Source organism: Corvus cornix, chromosome 2 (genome assembly GCF_000738735.6).
Source record: "Corvus cornix cornix isolate S_Up_H32 chromosome 2, ASM73873v5, whole genome shotgun sequence".
Lineage (NCBI taxonomy): Eukaryota > Metazoa > Chordata > Aves > Passeriformes > Corvidae > Corvus > Corvus cornix.
This window is the reverse complement of record NC_046333.1, coordinates 78,457,949-78,481,185: the sequence shown is the minus strand read 5'-3', so window position 1 is coordinate 78,481,185 and position 23,237 is coordinate 78,457,949. Positions and strand designations below refer to the sequence as shown.

General features: G+C 42.0%; 2 protein-coding genes across 3 annotated transcripts in view; both read right to left on the bottom strand.

Moving 5' to 3' along the window:
• Positions 1-211: 211 nt before the first annotated feature.
• On the bottom strand, positions 212-8,344 carry ZNF622 (zinc finger protein 622). The gene is made up of 8 exons (XM_039549819.1): positions 8,298-8,344; positions 7,796-8,003; positions 5,516-6,124; positions 3,830-4,096; positions 2,958-3,120; positions 2,058-2,170; positions 1,134-1,277; positions 212-547 (listed from the first exon to the last, which is right to left on the bottom strand). The coding sequence occupies exons 3-8, from the start codon at positions 6,120-6,122 to the stop codon at positions 420-422; spliced, it is 1,422 nt and encodes a 473-aa protein (XP_039405753.1). The 5' UTR covers positions 6,123-6,124; positions 7,796-8,003; positions 8,298-8,344; the 3' UTR covers positions 212-419.
• Positions 8,345-8,886: 542 nt separating this feature from the next.
• RETREG1 (reticulophagy regulator 1) overlaps positions 8,887-23,237 on the bottom strand; it is a 65,755-nt gene continuing 51,404 nt past the window's right edge. For both annotated transcript variants that reach the window (XM_039549064.1, XM_010400184.3), the window contains 5 exons: positions 21,715-21,799; positions 19,050-19,187; positions 17,180-17,244; positions 15,873-15,999; positions 8,887-13,096 (listed from right to left, as the gene is read on the bottom strand). In XM_039549064.1, coding sequence (XP_039404998.1) covers positions 12,585-13,096; positions 15,873-15,999; positions 17,180-17,244; positions 19,050-19,187; positions 21,715-21,799 — 927 coding nt within the window. In that variant the 3' untranslated portion in view covers positions 8,887-12,584. The remainder of the gene's footprint in view (positions 13,097-15,872; positions 16,000-17,179; positions 17,245-19,049; positions 19,188-21,714; positions 21,800-23,237) is intronic.

Below are 23,237 nucleotides of genomic sequence, written 5' to 3'. Positions count from 1 at the left end.
TCACCTCACTAGTGTCAGCTAGAACTCCAAAACACCCAGCTAATATGTCTGGCACAACTGAAAACATCCAATACACTCCATCTGAAGCACTTAGATCTAGGGTCTTCTCTTGGCCTCAACCAGTTTGTAGATGTAAACTGCCCCCCAGAAATGGGCTGCACGACTCTACATGTACCTTCAGGCATAGCCATGACTACTCTGCCACACATTCCACTGATGATATTTTATTTTTAAGTTAGGCCCATCATTATTTCAGAAGAGACAAGCTTCCTCCTGTTCTTCTTTTTACCGACAAAGGCACACCAGCAAACACATCAGCCTTTGACAGGTACCAGGTCCATTTTAATAAGATAATCTGCAACCCAGAAATCATTAAATCCCCCTTCCCATAACCAGTTGTAGGCAGCTCTCTTGGGAACTCAGAATCTGACTTGCATCCGGAAATGCATCTGCTTTGTAGCATTGTTGCTCATTCCTGTCTTGAGCATCCACTTTGACTTCATCCTCTGCAGGTACTGCATGTCACGCTGCTGAGCAGAGATGGCCCCTGCAGGGAGAGAGAAGGAAGAGAGAGGGATCAATGTCTGCCACCTTACTTACAACTTGTATGCAAACCAGCTGATCTGCCCACGCACTTCAGCAGGTACCTGTAGGTTTTCCTTGCCATACTAGCACTCTTCTTTCCACTTTTCTCTGGGGAAAGGCCAGTTCCCTCTACAAATACCCATGACTGTGATTAAGGCAAAAGGTTGTTTTGCATTCCAAGCGTGATTCTTATATTTTTAAAGTGGATATGGATCACACCATTGTTCCCCAACCAGAAAAGTATTCTGTCAAAGCATGACTTATGTTACATTATTAAATACCAAGAGTAGTGGCTTAGACAGGCAGAATCCAAGAAATCTCAGGAAGTCACCAAATATCACAATGGAATGAAAAGCTTGCACAGAAGCTGCACTGCATTTTAGAAACAAGCTCCCTGTATCTGCTGGGATGTCAGGAATTAAAATGAACCAAGTGGAAGACAAACTACCGCATAAACCCCACGTGTAAAGCAAAGTCGACCTCTGGAAGAGTAGAGTGCTGACATCCCAGAGCCCTCTCCTCTGCAAAGCCCTCCTGTTGTCACTCACCTGCCTGCCCCGTCCAGCCCAAGGCACGGTACTGCTGCAGCACCCGGCCCACGGCTTTCTTGTTCTTGGCAACAGCCACGGCTCTCGTCACACCAAAGCGCTGCTTGTAGTACCTCATCAAGGACCGGTGACCCACTCTGGCACCTGCTCACAGGAGGGGACAGCTTAGGACCCATCATGAAACAGCTTCTGAAATGGAGTACTCGAGCACGTTGTGAAAACTATGGAAACCCCTACGCTGAGAAATGCTTTTAAAAGGTCCAGAACCTTAAAAATTTTAGGACTATTAGGAACTCAATGTAATTACTGTAAGAGCTACTTGAAAAAACACAAAATGTGCTGTTGTTCAAGAGGGCCTTCGCTCAGATAACAAACAGGCAGTTATCAGAAAATAAAATTTTAATTAGTGGAATGAGAAGAGAGGCAATACTGTTTCAATGAAAGGGCTGAGGTCCCCTCATACAAAACCACCAAACAAACAAAAAAAAGCAAGTGAGAGTGCCAAATGCTAAACTAGAAAAAGGCCATTTAAATAAATTAATTTACTCAATTAGTTTACTGAGTTAAGTAGGAGCTGGCTCTCTACAAAAAAACCCCAACACCAGATAACCTAAGTTATAGCCTCTCCAAGTTGCACACAAATATGGAAACTCTTGGAGTATACCATGAGAGTCACATGACAAGGAAGAGGTAAAATGGGCAAAGCAACCCACTGCCCCAGTCCACATATCCACCAATGCTGAAGAAGCTGAACTACTTGGCAGCGACAGTAATAGAAGGTGAGGACATAACCCCGAAGACACTTAAATGCAGAACTACCTTCTCCCTTCCCAAAGGAAAACACAACAATGGCCTGTGCTGCATGTATTGGAGGCACATATGAAGTGCAGAGAAATTATGTTGTAACACAAACCCTGTACCTACCTGAAGGCAGGATCAGCTCCATGGTGTCATCATCATAATCCAACTCTTTCTCTGCCGGGCGCTTTCCAGGACCCTCCATATCTTTCCCATCCTCATGATCAGGGTAACTGCTCCTGTGGAAGAGCAGCAGTACATGGTTTGTACATGGAGAGCAACCACAGCTATCCAGACACACCAGGCACAGCTACAGCAAAGTACAAGCATTGTCACGTTTCACCTGCCTTGGCCTGAGACTTCCTCCCAGCAGCACTCTGCCCTGAAGAGAGCCTGGAGACAAGGAACCCCTTTCCTCCACCCTGTTCTGCAACTCAGCACAGCTCTGCTGCTGCACTCTTAACAGTGACTTACGGTGAAAAGCCACCACAGTGCAGGCCACCAGCTCTGCACAGCTACTGAATAAGTGCTCCCAGAAGCTCCACCTGTCACCATAATAGGAGGTATTTCTAACCAAAATGAACACAGCTTAGGATAAGCTGTAAGAAGTCCAACAAGAGGCCTCTAAGTCACAGCAGACCTGCTCAACTCCAGCTACCCAACAAAAATTATGTAAGAAACCCCACAGTAGGTGTTAAGTCCACAATTTGACTAAAAGGTAATGGGAAAGACAGTTATGTCCTTTTATGGCCTTTGCTGGTGCACTGAAATCTAAATTCAGTAACAGCAAACCTACAGAAGAGAACTCAAAATATACTTTGATGTAGGACTGGTAATAATGGTCACAGAAGACAACCAATCACGTTGTTACGCATACCTAAAAGAGTGGGGAACCAGCACTGCAAAGTAAGTACTGGAACACAAAACACCACTAAATTTAAGAATGAGTAATAGTTTCTGATGCAATATTTAACTGTCCTTTTGTCTGTCCCCACCTGTGTCCCACTCGAAGAGAAATGTCCTCACCTAAAATCATAGAAATCCGCAAATTCCAGGGCAGCATCTCCATCTGTGAAGAGTTTGCAGTGGCTTTTATCATTCATGTGAGCCTGGACTGCTTCTGTAGAGTAGAAGGATTTCCCCTTTTCATTGCACCAGATGCAGATTTTTCCAATGCCAACTTTCTCTCCTGCAGAAAACATTGGCACTTATATTGGTCTGAACAAAATCTCCCTGGTCAGCAATTAACATTTCTGTGACAAAGCCTTCCCAGCTTGCAGGCAGAGAGACTGAAGAGGAGCCTTGAGCCCTTAATTTCCAGGATAGCCCTGCTATTCCTATGCTTTGACCATATGGCCCCATCAGGGACATGTCTGTGCATTTAAAGATGTCTTGTGACAAGGTATGGGTCATCCAGTATTCTCAATAATACATTTTGCACTTTCAATACATTTTTCTATCTAATACTCCAAAATTATTTTATTCTCATCATTACTTTTAGACTTGAAGGAAGACACATTTTTCTTCCTAGCTTTTAGCTCTCCCAAAAGCACTGTAAACCAGAGACAAATACTTGTGACTCACTGGCAGGACAACACAGTTCATATACATGCTTCAGCAACAGAATTTTGTCCCAAATTTCACATTATCTGAACAACTTTCTCAACATCAGAAAACTATGTGAGACTTACACGGTACGTGACCATGTTTGCTCAGCCAAGTTTTCTCTCATTCTCCCTGGAAAGCCTGTGGTCCTGCTCATGATCAAAATACTGACAGCACTCAGACAAAAAAAAAAGCAACACAAACCAAACCATTTGATGTCATATCCAAATGAAAATAAGCACTATCAGAATATAATTATCCTGATAAAAAAATTAGAGAACATTTAGTCATACCAAGATACTTGATTAGTCCTCTGAGATCCACAAGGTACTCTATGTCTGGAATAAAGAAGCTGTGGATTTTTGTCATATGTGCCACATTTTTTGTGAGAGATCTTGAGTGATGGGGACAGAACAAGCAGTCTGTGACTGGTATGGCCCCGACAGCAGGAATGCTTTCGGCCTCTGCCTGTTTCTCCTCCTCCTCTTCTTCTTCTTCTTCCATACTTTCCATCTCTTCGTTGGAGCCAACGTCTTCATCAGAATCCATATCTTCCCAGTCTTTTAAAGGAAGTTTTAAAAAAATATATTTATTTTATATGATTACTTTTCCCAAGCAAATTAAGTCCCAATTAAGTTAGAGAAAGCCATCGTAGAAAATACTGCATTTTCTGTTCTTACTGCTAAGTGCGACACAGTCACTCCCAGGTGCAAGAATTTACCATTGCCAGAAAAAGACATTTCTTTTTAAGATGCATGGCTAAGCACAAGGCTGCTCATAAAAAACATTGGCAGATTTGATACTTTTCCCCCTCCATTTTCTCAACTATTAACACTTTTCCGCTGTTTCCAGGCCTTAAATTTAATTCACCACAGCACAAGAACACAAGCATGGCTCACTGAAAACAAGACAACTCTGGCAACAGCAGGAAAATACTCACTTCCAGCAGTGAGGGAAAACACACTGCTGCTCACACACTTAAACGGAACATCCAGAAACCTACTGAGATCTTCGCAATACAATTTATGACTAACACATTATTACTAGACAGGTGCAAGTTGGCTTCTTCTTCAAGTGTTAAGATGTATGTTCAGAGGTAAATGCTTCTTCTTGTGTAGAACAAGTTCTCTGAACTGCAACTGAAATTTCAAGAGCACAGAACTGCTGCAACAGATGCAGTAACATGAGACAGGGGTTTCAGAAGCTGGAATGAGGTTCCACCTCATTCATACCTGTCCCTTTGCTACAGCTCAGTCACCCCATTCAACTGCTCCAATAGATGCATTTGGAGCTGCACTGTCAACTACAGCACTGAAAGCACCCAGGTTAAAAATAACCTTTTTCTGGAAATTCTGAACCTCTGATCTTTTCAGCTTTCTGCTTTCCAGGCTGACCTCCAACACAGAGCTGTATTCACAAGAACAGACCACTGGGGTGGCAACTCTTGAACAGATTTCAACATGGACATCAACATGCTAAGAAGTGATGCCACATGGTCAGGCTAAAGAGCAAACTTTCTCCCCTGATCTTGGTGGGCAGAGGGAAACAAAACCAACCACAGTCTCCCCTCCCTTCAACAGATCACCAAATGAGTTGGGACAACAGCAAATTATCATAACTGGATTTTTGTCCATTTGTTTTTCAGAAGTAGTTTTAGGGCAACCTGTTACATTAGCCCTCTTTAAAGGAAACGTTGAAATTTTATGTGGGAAATAGTGCTCATATTAGTGACTATTTATGTTCAACCTTTACATGCATTAGTGTCTGTCTATAAGCTGAACAGCTGGCAGTTCAGACATAACATAGTCCTTGACTGCAAACATAGGCCAACCTTAATTCCTTTGTTAAACTGAAAATTTAATCAACAGCAAGACCTTTTGTCATGGAAAATGCTGCACTGCTACAGAAGTAGGAGAAAGCTTTTACTCAAACCATAGCTTACCCTAAGCCATCTTCTGTCAGTGTGTTTATTGCCTTACCTTCTTCGTTATCCTCTTCTTCCTCTGCTTGTTGCTTGGCCAGCTTCCTTGCTTGCTGTTCAAACCACTGCAGTCGTGGAGGTATTTCTGGTCGTTCTCTGCTCTGGGACAAGCTGGCGCTTTCCCTGGAAACCGGAGAGCTACTCGCATTACTGGGAGGTAGAGGTGTCTTCTTTGGAGACGAAGATGGCTGGGCTCTGATGGCTTGCTGAATAGCTGTGTTCATTTCGTCTTTATTTATGCTCTCTGGGGCCAGCCCCTTTTCCAGGTTCTTCTCATTTAATATTTTCACCTTCTTGCTGACAGCTTGAACAGCTTTCTTCTCCAGCTCCAGGTGCTTCTTGGACTTCAGGTGATTCTCGTAGGCATTGAAGGTGGAGAACCTCTTGCTGCACACTGTGCAGTAAGTGGCAGTGATTTTGTTCTGCTCCTCTGCTACTGCTCTCTGTGCCAGGACTCTCTCCTGGAAATTCTCAGCAGTGACAGGAGGCATGTCAGCAACTTTACGCTTCAGGTTGTACCTGTGCCAGTCGGTTTTGTAGTGGGCACGCTGAATGTCACCATCCTTGAAAGCCACACGGCAAGTGATGCAAGTGTAGGTGGCCATTACTAGAAAGTGGGAAAAAATAAAATCATGCTAAAAAATTAAGTAACAGACACAAAAAAAAAAGTCCCAACACAACATCCTGACAAGCTTCTTGTAAGGCAGTGTCAGAAACACAGTTCTTGCACAGAATTAAATTTATTAAACACCAGCAGCAGCAATGAGTGTGGTATGCATGGGTAGGAGCAAGAGAAGAAACTTATAAGTAAAAGACTTTGAGGTTACTTGTACCACAGCAACAGTTGAGCATCCCAGCTCTGGATGCAGAACCCACTGGACCTGTTGGGATTGGGATGCAGGAGAGGGCTCCTAGCCAGAGCAACAGTATTTCAAAAGCTCTACACTTTTCACTGAAAATCAGTGACTAAAGGGTCTTAACAAGCTCATGTTCTACCAACTCTAAGATTTTGAGGAGACCAGTGATTGATGAAATAAGGGTAAAAAGGGAAAACCTGCTTACAGGCCTATTTTCTATTTTCCACAGCCTTATTAAATAGAAAAAAAAAAGTTACTGCATTTAAAAATAAAGCCTTCTTAGCTCTTTTGGAGCAGTGCATGTAGTGTTGACAGCACTTTACCCTGCAGAGCTGTTCATCTGGAGGTGCAGTCAGTCATGCCTAGATCTAGCACTTGAAGCCACTGCTAATCCTGCTCTCCCTCCACTTCCCACCGCCCAGCCGAGCCGTGTTACTGGGGCTGCGAGAGGACAACTGCAGAGCACTGACCTGTCAGTGAAGCTGTCCCTTCCAAACCCATACATTTCCTTCCTTCTTAGTGCTTAATGAAACTTAGCTTTTTTTCTTTTTTTTTTAAACAAAGTTGATGGAATCTCTTGAATGCTCCAAAAGCAAAGAGCAAAACGCATCATCTGGAGATCACAGAAAACACCCTCATCTTTTAACTGATTTAGAAAAACTATGGTTTAAGATGGAGAGAAAAGAAATAATACATCAGGGTGAGGGGGTCTGAAAGCAGGTAGAGGAAGAGCAGCCCCTCCCAAAAGGTACTAAAAGGGAGAAGCAGTGGCAGAAGTCATAAACGTATGGAGTCAAAACACACGTTATAGAACGCTCATTCCCTGGAACCACCGGGCTCCTTACTTATTACTACTTGTACTATCTGCAGTGCTACAGTGACAGGGGGGATGCAGAAAATAAAGGCCATATTATTTTATCTGAAGTACTATAAGCATCTCTTCAGTGTAGCAGATGCTTTTTGTGGTTCAGAGAAAAACATACTCTCTGCCCACTGAGGGATCCCGAGTATTCCTGAGGCGCTCCCTGCCCCTCTCCCCGCCCAAGCACCAATCCTGCTGCCATAAACCACTGACGCAGAGCCACGCTGGCTGCTAGTGACAAACTCCTTGCAGGAACCCGCGGCAGAAGACTCTGTTCTGGTCTGTGACGGGCAGACAGGCTACACGCTACCTTAACATGGGGGTGTGTAAAACACCCAACCTCCCCCCGCTCCGCCCCACCCAAAAGAAAGCAGCTCAGAAGAGGTGTGGAACCAGGAGAATCTAAAGCCACAAACCTTCCCCTCTGACGCGGAGACGTGTTTACAACTCAAACACCATAAAGCAGAGAAATCCCGTGTAGTTACACAACACGTTCCCACAACCCGCCTGCATTCTCCCCTCCCAATTTAAGCCACAGGATCGAAGCCTCAAGTCCTACCTTGTGTGGGGCTCAGGAAAGCGAAATCCCAGGCACTCACAAGCCCGCAGCACAGCCAAATCCTCCCAGGCAAATCGCGATCTCCCCTGAGGCTCTTTTTTGCAGCTGATTTTTAGCTGCCTTCGGTAGGATTTAAAATGCGTCCGTGTCCCTAATTCTGGGACGAGGCAGGCGTTTACTACATGGACAACAAAAAATCGGGCAAAACCTATAGAGAAACAAAATAAAATAAAACAAAACAAGAGATAAGACGGGACGCAGGCGGCAGCCGGGAGCCTCCAGGCCAGGCGTGGCCCAGGCCGGGCTCACAGGAAGCCTGCACCCCAAGGGAGCGCAGCCGGCTCGGCCGGGCCGAGCCGAGCCGGGCCGAGCCGGACCGGACAGGGCCAGGCCGCCCCATGCCATCCCAGGCCATGCCATCCCAGGCCATGCCATCCCAGGCCATGCCATGCCAGGCCATCCCACGCCAGGCCATCCCGCCCCTCAGCCCCGGGACACGCACCTGCGGCCGGCGGCGCGCGGGGCCCGTGGCGGGGCGGGGCACGCGGGCCGGAAGCGCCGCGCGGCGTCCGGCGGGAGCGGGCCGCGCCTGCCCCCTGGCGGCCGGAGGGCGCGGGCACGGGCGGCGCCCGGGAAAGGATACGGGAGCGGAGGGCGCTCCGGCCAGGGGCTGGGCTGGGGATTTGTGTTCGGTTGGTTGGGTTTGGGGTTTTGTTTTGTTTGTTTGTTTGTTTGTTTTCACAGAATCAGGTAGGTTGGAAAAGATGTCTGAGATGATCGAGTCCAGCCTATGACCTAACACAACCTTGTCAACACGCCCAGTCTTTCCTGAAACACCTCCAGGGACGGTGACTCCACCACCCATTCCAGTATCTAATCACCCTTTCTGTAAAGAAATTCTTCCTAATGCCCTACCCTAAACCTTCCCTGTTGCAGCTTAAGACTGTCTGCTTGTCCTGTCACTGGTTACCTGGGAGAAGAGGCTGACCCCCACCTGACCTCCTTTCAGGTAGCTGTAGAGAGCGATAAGGTCACCCCGTTTGTTGTTACAGGGTTTTTCCATTTCTGGGAGCAAACACACGATGAGATGATGAAAGATAAAAACTAACACATATTTATTAAAACAATCAATATAATAGTTCCATGTTTACAAAACAGTGATCGGGCAGGTAAAGTGCTGCAGAATACTTAAATACGGACATTTTGTAATTCTCCAGTTTCTGGTTGCCCGGGTGGGGGTTACTCACAGACCGCGACGCCGCTCATGTGCTGAGAACAGACATGGAGACTACAGGGACTTTGTTCAGAAGGCTGGGACAGCCTGGAAAAAGTGCAGAACAAACACAGAACAAGTAGAACGAGTATCTTTTCAGATCCTGTTACTTTGGGTTACAATTATTTAACCTCCTCTGCATAGAATAGTATATTTTTTCCACTAACAAACAGAAGAATGGTCAGTAGGTGTGTGGTACATACACATGGAAACCCTGTGTGCTGGAAACAGGCGGTTTTGCACTAGATTTGACACCTAAGGCCACCAATCAGATGGTGATCCTGTCACTCACATGTACTGACACAAGGGGGAATTTTCCGAGCACAGAAGAGTGACCTGCATCCCTGCCCTGACACAGGTCGTTTTCTTCCATCAGGATGCATGAAGAAGCCACTGCAAGGCACAGGAGGGTGAGCCCTTTACTGCCAGGTAAGAGCACACACACAACACAAGCAGTACTGATCCCAGGGCAGGATCACACGCTGTTACCCCACGGCATTGCCTCACACTGTGCCCTCTACGCTGCCCGTGTGCCTTTTGACTGGAAATCGCACGCAAGCAGGCTTTCCATGGAAAAACTGCATGTTTCAGAGCTATGTACTGTCTTATACCCTGTCTTCCTGCCCATGCATCCAGTTTGAAGGATTGGAAGGTGACGACCATTCTCGGGAAGAAAGACGCTGTGGACCATTGTGACAGGAATTTTTAAGGAACTGCTATTTTGTGGCTGCTGCTATAATATAGCAAAATGAAGTTTTCTCAAGGGATTTCCAACTGAAGGCAGTGTGGAAAGGATCCACAAAGGAGAGAAACATTTTCTTTGTGTTTTGCTGGAGAACTGCTGGCAGTGGAATGTATTGTATCCAAGCAAAGTGCTTCTTTCATGTGGTTGTGTGGGAGGGAAGGGATTATTTCCTGCATAAAATTAGACATCTTTTCCCTACCTGAGGAAGAATATTAAATGATACAGAATTACATCCTTCCCATTACACAGTATTTAGGGGCTTGAATGTAATTGACTACCATGACAGCAGAAAAAAAATTCTAAAGACACTCAACTAAGCAACTATGTCCCTAACTTCAGTGATTTACTTGTTCAAGTTTTGGTTGTTTTTTTCTTTCTGGGAGAAAAGAAATGTGACTCGTACTGGAGAAAAATCAATCTATTTACCTATCTTGAAACCAGAAAATGGGTAATTCACAAAAAGTCTGAGAAACTCCTCCAACTGCATTTCCTTCTGATCTAATCTATTATTCTAGAAGAGTGCCCCTGTGTTACATACTTTTATAACCACAAGTATTCTTCATAAAACAATAATAAAGTGCATGCTGTTACAATGCCACCATTGACAGCCAGCTAGTCTGTCCTGCAAATCTTCTCCAGAAAAGCCTGTGAAGGACTGCTCCCTCCCTCCCTCCCGCCTCTCCCTGTCCTGCAGCCTGTTTTCCCCTTCTGGCACCAGTACTCCTGGACAAGGAAGCACATAGTTGTTTGGGTGTCCTACAAAGTTTCATCAGCAACTTGGATTTGTAGTCTTTTTAACTGTACAGATTGTCCTAAACATGCAGCAAGAAAATGAGGCTTCTAAGTCATCTGAGAACTTTTTAAACTCACTGATGTTCCAACAAAAGCTTCTTTTAATTTTGGTCGGGTGTTTGGTTTTTTTTGTTTATTTGTTTTTTCCAAATGAGAAGGACAGGCTGGTGAAAGCTGAAGAAGAAACTTCGCAACCAATGCTGTGGAAGTGATGTGGGCCATGTTTTCTAATGATTTCCAGAAACTCAGGTGCTGAGATACTGTAATTTTGAAAGCTGCATCTTGTGGGATCTATATCCAGCATCCACTTATTTCATAATGTGTTTGATAATGAAGGCACAGGCTTACCCTTTTACTGGTAAAGGACAGCAAACACGGTCAATATGCATTACTGACACAAAAAGCACATGCAACAATAAAGCTAGTGTCAAAAAATCTCAGCATCCTTTCTTTTGCTATACTCTTTTTGGCCATCTGCCTATTTTTTCACCTCAAAAGGAAAAAAAATACAAAATGAAGTTAATTTCAAACACAGGTTTACCTACACATATATGTTAGTGGAAGATTTTTATCATCTGTTGCTGTACTTTTTGAGGGTCCAAGATAACAGTATTCACCTCTTCAAATGCCAGCAAATGGAAATTTACTTGAGCAGTAGTAGCAGCTGACATGGTCCCTCAACTTGGCTAATGGTTTACATCACATTAGAAAAACTAGCTTTACTTCTTCCTATTTCTTGGATTACTATTGCTTGGTATTGCAGTGCAGTTTTGTCACAGGTGAACAAAAAAGCCCTAGAAAAATAAGTTATCTGCTTGAGATCCCATGCCACTCACTCAGCATATGTGGACTTTAAACCAGCAAATAATTTAAACAAGTTCTTCTTTGTTTTAAATTACATGCCAAGAAGAAGATTCTGAGTGTCTTCTCCAGCAACTGACCTCACCAAATACTTTTAAGTATCTTAACATATTCAGCTTGCAACACAACTTTTGTTGCAAGTGGAAGCAGCTATCATGGGGAAAAAAAGCCAAACCAAAACCTACAGAATCTCAAATTAAGGAAGTGGCACCTAAAAAGCCTTTATGCTTTTTTTAATCTCTAATCTCTACTCCAAACAATAACTACCCTCACCTGCTCCCAAAAAGGTTGTTCAGTTTACACAATATTAACTTTAAACATAAAATTCATTGGCTGACTTCACATGGGCAATACTGCCAAGGACCAGACTCCATCAAGGAACACGGCAGGTGGTCAGTCATATAACATGCCACTTTACAACTCTACAGGCCTATAACAGCAAAAAACTTGGAAATGCATCACCATATCCAAAATAATTCAAAGGTTTTAAGTATGAAATCAAGGGGTTTTTATAGTGTTGCACACATATTTAAACTTGAGTTGTGCCCGTTAATGTGTTTCATATATAGTAGATGAACTACACATAATGCTAACTGCAGGGATCCATACTTTTTGGTAGGATTGAAGGAGGTGAGATGCAGTTATAATCTCACTGCAGTCCTCTGATAACTTGCCCTCACAATGTGAGTCATTAATTTGTTACATGATTGGAAAACTAGAGTAAATAAACTGTCGATATCGAGAATTTGGCTCAGGACCCCAAAATAAATAGTTGGAAAAAAGATAAAAGAAACCTCTCCCCCAAACTGTTTTGAACAACTGACTTCCGCCACACATCTGCAACCAAACAGTGGATAGATAATTCATTTCCATGCTATTACATTGAGGTATAACTACCAGAAACATTAAACTATCAGTATTAGCTGATATTTATCCAGTTAATTCACTCTGCGTAAGGGAAATTATTACAACACATCTAAAGGGATAGTTAAAGCTTACAGCTCAGAATTTTCTTCTCTCCTTTTTTTTTTTTTTTTTTTTTTTTTTTTTTGCATTTGATGGTATTTTTTTCTGTTTTATGTTTAATTTCTTCTGTGTAACCAGCTATCGCTTCCAGGTTAATGACTTCCAAGCAGATTTGAAAGGAAGCCTGAAGACTTTTTCTTTTCCTGGGATTCTGCTTCTTGGCCTTGTGAAAGTCCCAATTCTTTCTCAATCTGCTCTAGCTCAGACTGGTCAAGCAGTTCGAAATCATCAGCTTCCTCTGTGTCTGTCTCCTCGCTCAAACTGGGCGCTGCCTGTGAGGGAGCTTGCTGTAGGGACTGCAGCTGGTCTTTGATGGCAGCAGACACCGCAGCCGTGATGACATCACCAGCAATTCCACTCATTAAATTAAAGGTTTGGTCACTGGTCAAAGGCAAGGACAACCCTGCAGTGGATGGTCTCTCTTTACTCTGTCTGGAAGCGTGATCCACCTTGACACCTGTTTGCTCTTTCCTTCGTTTTTGCTGGGTGGGCAAACCGATGCTTGAGTCATCGTCATCATTTGTGCCAGCACCATTTTCTAAAGAGGGAAACTCTAAAAGATCTCTAGCGAAAGCTTCTTCATGATCACTAGGTCGGTCAAAATCTGTTACAGGGTTAACAGAAGAAAACAGTGTTAGCACTCACAAAAGGTTTCCCAAAAAGACAGTCACATGTAAAAATGCAATTAGTAAGTGTTCCTTTGAATACATTTACTAATCCATACTCTAGTAGGTCTCAACTAGAAAGAGCATTATGTGAAATCTAAAACAAAATGGTTTTGAGGTCATAAATCCAGCACCACAAATCAACTGGTATCAACTTAACTATTTGAACAAAATAATTTCTAAAGCTAATTTTTTCTGGTATCTATCTGTAATGAAAAAACCCATGCAAATCTTCAGCACAGCTATTTCTAAATATACCAACCACATTAAGCCCTAAAATTTATAATATTTATTTTTCTTCACAATATATGTAAGTATGTAAGCATGTAAGGATGTGTTACAAGCTTTTAACATGCATATGGAATAATAAAAAAGAATGTTCATCTTTTTAAATAAATATATAAAACCAATGTAAAAATTTCTTTTTCCTTTCTTGGCCAATGCTTGCATTAAAAAGGAAACAAGAGATGGAAACTCTACAGATGATCAGAACTGTATCATGTTTTCAAGAGGATAAAAAGCAGGATGTAATCGATTAAAACATTACATTTTAACGTCTGCATTAATGAACGAGACAATATTTGTTATTAGAAATGTGTAAAACATACCATGGAGTACATGGCCTGTGGAAGAGGCCTAAATAAGCACAAGAGAATACTTTCATCAAGTATTTGAATGAGAGGGTAAAAAAAAATCAGTTTGAACTTACTTTCTATGAAAAACAAGCAATAGGACCTTGTCGTAGGAGCATTCATAAGGGTTAAGGAAATAAATCCTAAAAATGACTCATATGTAATTTTCTCCATTTTCTTTAGGAAAGACAGGCTGGGAAGATGAGGAGGAAGGGTTGTGCTGTACGCAGAGTGGTGGCTCGAATGCACAGAGCTTTGACAGATGAGCCAGTCCTCAGATGGATCCCATTTGGTCTTGCACTTTTGTGTATGTCCCATTTGCTGAAATGCTCCATGGGGAGGAAGAGTTATCTTGTTTATTTTTCACTTAGCAAGGCTTTAAATACAGTTTCTCACACGATCCTTACAGCCAAGCTGGTGAGCGAACAGGGCAAGGGAACCGTAAGGTGGGTGGAAAAGTGGCCGGACTGCCAGGGTCAAAGGCTTCATCAGCAACACAAGGTGCAGCTGGAGGCTGGTTATTGGTGTCTGTCACAGGGACTGAAACCAGCACTGCTCAAGGTTTTTATTAATGACTTGGATGACAGGATGGAGTGCACTCTGCAAGTTCATGGGCAGAAAGGAACTGCTGTGGGGCAGGTGTATTTGATATTCTGGAGGTCAGGATGCCTTCAGAGGGACCTCAACAGGCTGTATAAAGGAACAGGCTGAAAAGGAACATTGTGACATTCAACAAAAGCAGACGTGAAATCCTCCATCTGAGATGGAATAACCTGTGCAGCAGTACAGGCTTGGGGCAACAAGACAGAAAGCAGCTTTCCAGAAGAAGATCTGTGGGCAGCAAGTCAGTTGTATGCCCTTGCAGCAAGGAAGGCTGATCACACACTGAGCTGTAATAGCAAAATTGAAGGCAGAAAGTCAGTGGAAGGGATTTTCCTCCTCTATTCAGCAACTGACAGTGCACACTGAAGTACTTTGCCCAGTTTGGACCTCTCCAGTTCTAGGCAGACAATGGCATACAGGACTGAGTCCCCTGGAGGGCCAGCATGATTATTTAGGGGGCTAGAGAACGGTAGTATGTAGATGCTGAGAGAATGGGCCTTGTTCAGCCCCAAGAGAAGGTGGCAAAGTGGGAATCAGTTTAACTACTGAATGGGAAGGTAGAGAGAAGATGGGCCTGACTTTTCTAGACAGTGTACAGTGAAAAGATCAGAGTAAACTGACACAAACTGGAACATGGGAAATTTTGATTCACTACAAGAAAAAAACCTTTTCATCATGAGGGTAAGCAAATACTAAAAAAGGCTTTCCAGGGAAGTTGCGGAATCTCTACAACTGGAGGTGATCAGAATTCAAATGGTCGCAGCCCTGAGAAACTTCATAAAGCTTCAATGAACAGCTTTGAACCTGCTTTGGATAGGAAGATAAATGAGATGAATGGCAATTGCTCTTTACAACTTACGGTTCTGTGATCATACAGTGCTGTCTATTTACAACTTGAAATACTAGAAAAATAATTTAAATTACTGATTTGGCCTGTAGTATCATCCTGCTTGCCATTTACAGTGAACTTTTCCTAGGAGAAATGCAAGATGAGCAGAGCAACAAATCCACAGGTAAGACTACACCAAACTACTGCTGTCCTTAATCTTTATTCCTGCAAAGTGTTTACTGATAGCTTAGTCTGTAAAAAGTAAAAACTTTTCTCTGGTCAGGATCAAGCCAAGTGCTTGAGAATCTTTTCCGAGTCTAAGTCTTCATAGGCTCATTGCTGGCTGTCTTCATTTCTAGTAGTAAAACCTAGTAATACTTTCTTTAATTGGCTGTTTAACAAGTCAAGAGTATTCACTGTTTCTTCCTCAGCTTTTCTTTGCTTAGCTTACCCACAAAAGCATTTTTAAGATGAGGACAGTTGTTACACAAGATGTATCCAAAACTATACAAAACACTATGATGAACCTTAAATTCATTTCAGAGGCAAAAACAACAACCCCGAAACCTTCTGCCTTCAAATTGTCTAATCTTTTTGAGGTAATCTGCACGACTGGAATCCATGGATGATACAGATGAGGCTGTTACATACCATCAGATGTGTCTGTCTGTGGAGAATACCCCTCGGATAGGTTAAAGGTCCCATTATCGGTCCAGGATACTTCTGAGACATCTGTGTCAGACACTGACAGCTCTTTGGCAACAATTGCAGGGCTAACCTACACAGAAAACAGTCCCATACAGGGTATTCTTATACTCAAAAAAATCACACTACAGAAAGCCAATGCTTACAGACTGAAAAAAGTCTCTCCTGTATGTCATAGCAACATAAATCACCTCCTATTTAAGCTTTAACTGTAGAAACATGAAAATAGTATACAATCCTTAGAAGTGAAGCATCTCTCTTTGTAATAACGAAAAGCTGTAGTAATGTGGAGGTTTGACACTGGTTGACTACCACAATTATACTAAAGAAGCATAGAAAATTCCAGTTTTTCATTCTGAAAGTAATCCTACTGTCATGAAAGCAGAATCAGCCTGCAAATACGAAATACGCGTAATGTAATGAAATGAGTAAACTTGGACCAGAAAAACAGCCCAATATCTGTAAGACCATCAAAAATTAGCTGAACAAAAAACCCATTATCCCTTACCAATTTATTCAACAATATTCAGGTATGTCAGCTACGAATTTTTATCCCATGGGATATTTTTTTTGGAGGTTTTTTTTTCCACAGCAGAAAACCACCTTCAAAACAATCACTGTCAAAGTCAGGCTTTATACACTACTGATCAACTACTGCAATTCCTATTAAGATGAATTTTTTTCTATCAACCAGTATTCTGATTATAACAGAAAAACGTTTGCCATACAGTCATTTAGAATACTAGGAGAAAAATGAGATATTTGAGTGTTCTCATACATATGTAGAAGGATTTTATAGATAATATACCTATTTGCACTGTCACTGAAAATTATTAGACAAGCATTTACAAAAATATCTGACGAATTACACAGGTCTTCCATTAATGTTTCCCTTTTGTATTTTAACTTGATAAAAATCAACTGCAATTTCACTATTGCAAATGAAAGTAACCACCTTTGCTATTAAATTCTAATGTAATCATTCTACAGCCAATACAAAATAAACACATTCTTAGCTCAGTAGGCCAAAGAAACCATTACCTTGAAGGGCAGAAGTCACAAATACAGTAGGTTAATTAGTATAAGGCTAAAGGTGGAGACAATGAATCGTCTAAAGCATACTGCTTAGTTCAGGAACACGGCCTCCTGGGGAGCTTAAAGTCTTCCACAGAAGAACAGACAGCAATCTAGATAGTCTCCCATTATCTATATAGATTTTAAAAGCAAGACAGGGCTGACTGAAAAAAAGTCACCTTGGGACACAGAGCTGATATGTCTAATTCACTGTCATCTTCTGTGGGTTTTGTTTTTGCTGTTTCTGAAAGAAAAAAGATATATTTTTTATCCTACTCATGACAATGGATTTCCAGGTTCAGTGTGTGTTCTCTGTCACACAGCTTGTGTAGCACAATAACCTTCCACCTGCTGACACAGTGCATCATTTATGTACTATGCTACCAGGAAAACAAGCCTGACTCAGAGACTGGCTGCTTATCAAAATACAGCAACCAAAGTGGCAGAGAGAATGTTATTCTGAGGACATTCCAATAGATCTATTTACCTGCATTGTACTTCCTCCAGGAGTCTCTGTTGCTCACCATAATGTCGTCTGCCCTGGCAATTTACATCTCTCTTTTAGACTACACTGCTGGTACAATGCACAGGTGCAATTGGTTTTAGAACAGGCTGTGTAGCTATCCCACCACATTACTTTTACAGGAGAACATGCAATTTTCTTGATAGTTACATGTAATCTTCATTCACAAACCTCTTCTTCTACCAGCACCCACTTACCCTGCATCCACGGTCATATGCAAATATGCCTACAAAGCATGCTCTGAAGTCTGGTACAATGTTGCTCTTTACAGATAAGCAGAGATACAAATTTTGCCTCCTCTGTCTGAGAATCTTTTAAACCAATATAAAATGAAAAACACAGTCATAGTGTTCTTGGTTGCCTCTTCTTGCAACATGCTCTCTTCTCTCTTGTGTCACCACAAGGTTTTGTGAATCCATGTGGTGAACCCAAGGGGCAAAGCAAGGTAGGGAACTTGTCTGGGCTAAATTAAACTGGAGGATGAGATGCAGGAAAGAATGCATCTAACCTCAACCATTTTCCCAGTGCTGGCTTGTGAATTGTATTAAACAATAGTCTGATCTTTTCCTCTGCCAGTTTCACTTAAAAACTGAACAAGTAGAATAATGCATGAAAGAAAATTTCCAATGCATTATAACTTATTTCCAATAACTATCACATTACATGTAAGGGAAGGGGAAAAGACACAGGGTGGTTCTCCTTGGGTCTAGGAACAGCACATTGTATGATGAATGGTTACAAGAAATGCATGTTTTAAAGCAGATACTAAGTCTACTGACGTAGCACTAATTAAAAAGTGTAGGCTACCTGCAAATAGTGGGACTACACTACAAAGGTTTAATTACCAAAACTGGAGCATGCACAAAGAACAAATTAAAGATAACACTGGTCATATACATATTTTTCTTGAAATAGCTTTATTGCTTAAAATCGAAAAGTTTGCAGTATGAGAAAGATTTCAGGTGAGATACGTGAAATTTTGTTTTAAATTGGTTTCTTCCCTTTCCACCTATAAACTTTGATTAATTTGTAGCTGCTATCCTGTGGCAATTCTTATATGCTTATTGAGTATTTGGAGAAGACAAACTCTTTTTGCTGGAGGGAGTGAAACCAAGGTGGATTTAGATACAGGAACAGAGTTTGGTCTCTTACTGAAAATTCTGTTATGTACTTATTTTGAGACTCTTGAGTGAGTCTCTCTCCTGGGCAAGTTTGCCTTATCTAAACAGAGATAAGCATTGCAAGCTTACAGCAAGTAGTTTTTTTCTGAAAATTTATAAGCAGTACATCTAATCACACACAAAGAGCTTGCCTTGCTTCTTTCCATGAAGTAGTAATTTTCTTATCATCATACCCAGATATTTGACATATGTTGTCACTCCTTATAAAGCTAATAACAGTAGCCAGGTTCAAAGCAAGAAGTATCTCTACAGTTGGCTTCTCAGGACAAACCAAACTGTCTGCAAGGTGAATAAAATGCTCTGCATAAAGAAATACATTACTTGGGACTATAATTAATTACTCACCAGATCTCTCTTTTTTCTTCTGATTGATATATTCCACTATTCCAAAATCTAGTTTCATCAGAACAGCCTTTATTTTGCTGCACAGTTTCTGTCCAAATTCATTGCACTTAAGGAAGGGACATAAAAAGGCACACAATACTGTGATAAAAATGAAGACAAAGAAAAAAAAGGTATTGAAATATTGCTGTACAAGAAGTCACTCAATAAAGCTTAAACAATGCCTTTGCATAAGATAACTACTAATTTTACATAATACAGTTAGTTTTACATAAAAATGCACTGTGAAATGCCCATGTCAGACACTTCTAAGGTCAAATCCAGTTTTCAGGAGCCATTCCCACTCATCAGGAAAATACCATTATATTCATATCAATTGACATCTTTTTTACTACCAGTAAGACATGATTTGTGGTCATTACAACATTTATCATTACCTTGACTTAGCCTGATTTTGATATCTTGACCTGACAAACATGACTATGCAACATTGTGCCAGAATCAACACACTGAAAAAACTCGTAAGCTGACTTCCATATGACAAAAAAATGTAAAATATTTCTCCCTTATATCTAATCTAAATTGATCCTCCTTCAGTTTAAAACCATTACTTCTTGTGCTATTGCAACAGGCACTGCTCAAATGTTTGTCCCCAGCTTTCTTAGAAGCCCTCTCCAGGAACTGAAAGGCCTCTCCCCAGTCTTCTCCTCTCCAGGCTGAACATCCCCAACTCACTCAGCCTGTCTTCACAAGAGAGGTGCTCCAGCCCTCTGATCATCTCCATGTCCCACCTTTGGACTCAACTGTCATTCCTGTGCTGGGGACCCCCAGGACTCCAGGTGGGGTCTCACCAGAGCAGAGCAGAGGGGCAGAATCCCCTCCCTCACCCTGCTGCCCACGCTGCTTTGGATGCAGCCCAGGACACGTTTGGCTTTCTGGGCTGTGAGTGCACAGTGCTGGGTCATGTCCAGCCTCTCATCCCCCAGTACCCCCAGGTCCTTCTGGGCAGGGCTGCTCTGATGTGTTCATCCACAGCCTGGTTCTGGGGGTTGCCCTGACTCGGGTAGAACACCTTGCTCTTGGTCTTGTTAAACCTCATGAGATTCCCAGGAAACCACTTTTTGAGCTTGTCCAGGTCCCTCTGGATGGCATCCTGTCCCTCAGACTTGTCAACTGCACCACAGAGATTGGTGTCCTCTGCAAACTTGCGTGTATGTGTGTCATGGGTTAGCAAGCTGAGTCTCGGAAGTGATGCTCTTCTTACAGCTTCCCCTATGACCTGACAGAACCTATGAGCTGGCCAGTTTGAATATGGACAATTCTGTAAGCCACTTAAAGTTGTGACTGCCTCTGTGATCCACACTTAAGAATAGACAAACTCCCCCCCAAGCTCTCTCTCATTTCCAGTGCTGGGACAGGTGGCTGCGGGCCCTGTGCGGGGGCCAGCGGGCCCAGCCAGGCCCTGCTCGGGCCAGGCTGGGCCAAACCACGGCCATCCTGGAGCCGATGGGCCCTGTTCCACCTGCGGAACCCCCCCCACTGCCTTGCTGTGGGCAGCCGGAGCAGCTCGGCTCCCCCCCCTCTCCACTTTGATAAGCCACATTCCAGCTGCAAGGCCGAGGTGAGATTAACCCTTTTAGTGCTGTGAAGAGCTGAAAACCTGAGGGAAGAGAAAGAGGAGATGCTTAAAGCTGAAATTCTGTTGTAAAACTATGAAATATCAGAGTACCCGCTGTAATTTCATGAAGGCATGGGGGGTGGAGTGTTCAACTTGTACTTGTGAGCAAAAGCACCTGCGCTGAGATAGGCAGATGCTGACGCAGCTGTAATTTCATGAGAAGTTTGGACAGGGAGAGATGGAAGCGATGAGGACTTTTGCTCCAAATGGGAAAGGAGAAAACCTCAGTTCCTAGAGATGCTCCCAGAGATAGTCCTAAAGATGAAGATGAGGAAGACCCTTTGCTCCCAGGGAAGGAGAAGGGCCTCTGTTCTTAGAGATGAAATGCTCCCAGACATGGGTGAAGAGAACTTTTGTTTCTGAATGGCTCGACTTTAAAATTGCACCCCAAAAACCTTCAAGAGTGGACCCTCAAAAGCAGTTGTGGGAAAAGCTGCAAGTTGGGGGAAGGGACTCACATGCAAGCAGAGAGACTCCTCTTCCTAAATGGACTGAACGATATTTGGAAGTGGGCAGCTGTCTCATTGTGATAACGTTTTTATAGCACGAGTAAGAAGAGACTTCTCTTCCTAAATGGACTGAACAAGGTTATTATGGAAGTAGTAAACAGACTGAACATCTTAAGGGTTGTCTTTTTACATTGTCAGTGGGAGAAGGGAGGAAGGTGGGGGGAGGAGAAGTGTTCTGAAGGTGTGGTATAAATTTTTTTTTCCTTCTTTTAGGTCTGTTAATAAACTTCTTTATATTCTTTCAAGTTTGGTGCCTGCTTTGCATTTCTCCTAATTCTTATCTCACAGAAGATAAACAGTAATGAATATTTTGGGCCAAACCACTACACTAAATTGGTGTTTCCGCCCGGGAACAGAACCAAACCCGCTACAGTGTGTAAACAGATACATAAATAAATAAATAAATACTCGCTATACAGAGACCAAATAATGAACAATACACACATACACTAATCATGACTGAAAAAAAGACCATACTTACACAAGACATAGGAGAGGACAACTCCAGGAATGTAACTTCCCACGACAGTGAAAAACGTACATATGCTGCAGACTAGTAGGCAAAACTGGCAAAAACATTAAAATTCACCATTAACACTTCCACTTAAATGATTAGATCATTTTGCAAAAGAAAGATGTTGCATGCTAATGAAATCTGGAATGCAGGGCAAAATTGAAGGTTGTTTTTTAGAACTGGGAAATACTTTTAACACTTCTGGTGAAAATACGCATCAAACAGTCCATTTTGGATAATTAGGATGCATCCCCTCTTCTATCATTAAAAACCTGCTATTTTTATTCATTTACTGTAAAGCTTTAACGAGTGCATGTTTACTGCTAAAATTACACCCTCATTGCATGAAAAAAGACTGGACGGTTTATATGCAGGAAAAAACCCAACTCACTAATTGCAATATTATAATGCATACTTGCTGTATGCTTATCAAAGGAAAACATCCTTCCCCTACCTACAGCTCTCTCCCCTGTCATGTTGCTTTGTGAAACTGCTTTCTCTCATATGCTGGCAAGCAATCTCGTGATGCTTGTTGTCTACTCTAGCACCTCTGTTAATGACAAGACTGAGCCGAATTTTCAATAAAAAATTTGAGATTTGGCCTTTGTGGTGACTGAGACATAACAGTGCATCTTTCACAACTGCACAGTGCTGAGTACACAACGGAGCTGTTCAAAGTTTGCAGAAAGGATCCATTTGCTTTTGGAACTGAATTGCAATAAAACGGTTAATTTGAAGAAATTTTGCACACAGCATTATTGCCTAATTTGCTTCTAATTATTGAAGTAAAAATAATGACATGGCTTAGAAAATGAGGTCAGGGAAAAGAAGGGAAGACATGCTACCAAAATTAGCTTTTCTAAACCAGTATTAGCTATCTCTTAACATGCAGTTACTGTCATGTTACCACATTACTGATACTGCATTTCCTTACTTCACTATAAACTTCTTTTAAATATAACTTTACCGTCCAAACATACAACTACTCTTTATATAATTTATTTGGGTTTTTTTCTAGAGGTATTTCATCCTGTTGCTCATCTGTATTTTCAGTCTAAACTGCTAATATTTGAATGTGGTACTACATACTTTCTATTTGCTAATTCTGAATGGCCTGTTTTCAGGAAAGATTTTCTGGCAAAATGAAAAGAGATTAAAAGAGGAGAAAAAGACTCGTAGTCTTCAACTTGTATTTAGCAATACAAATATAAAAATGTAATCTACTATTATCATAATATACTTCTATATTATTTATATTTTTCTTTGGAAAAAAAAATCTGCTTCACTTTTGACTAGAAGTAGATAATAATATTCTTCCTAGTTGGAGGAAAAAAAGCCCTACTCTTGCTTGCTTCTTCATGAACTGGGTTCTCCAGCTCAGCCTTTTACCAGTAAAAAAAGGGAAAATCACCAACTGTAAGTGTATAGAAGAAAAATTATCACAATCAAGTATGAGGAACTCTCTTCATGCAGCTATTCCTGAAAACTAA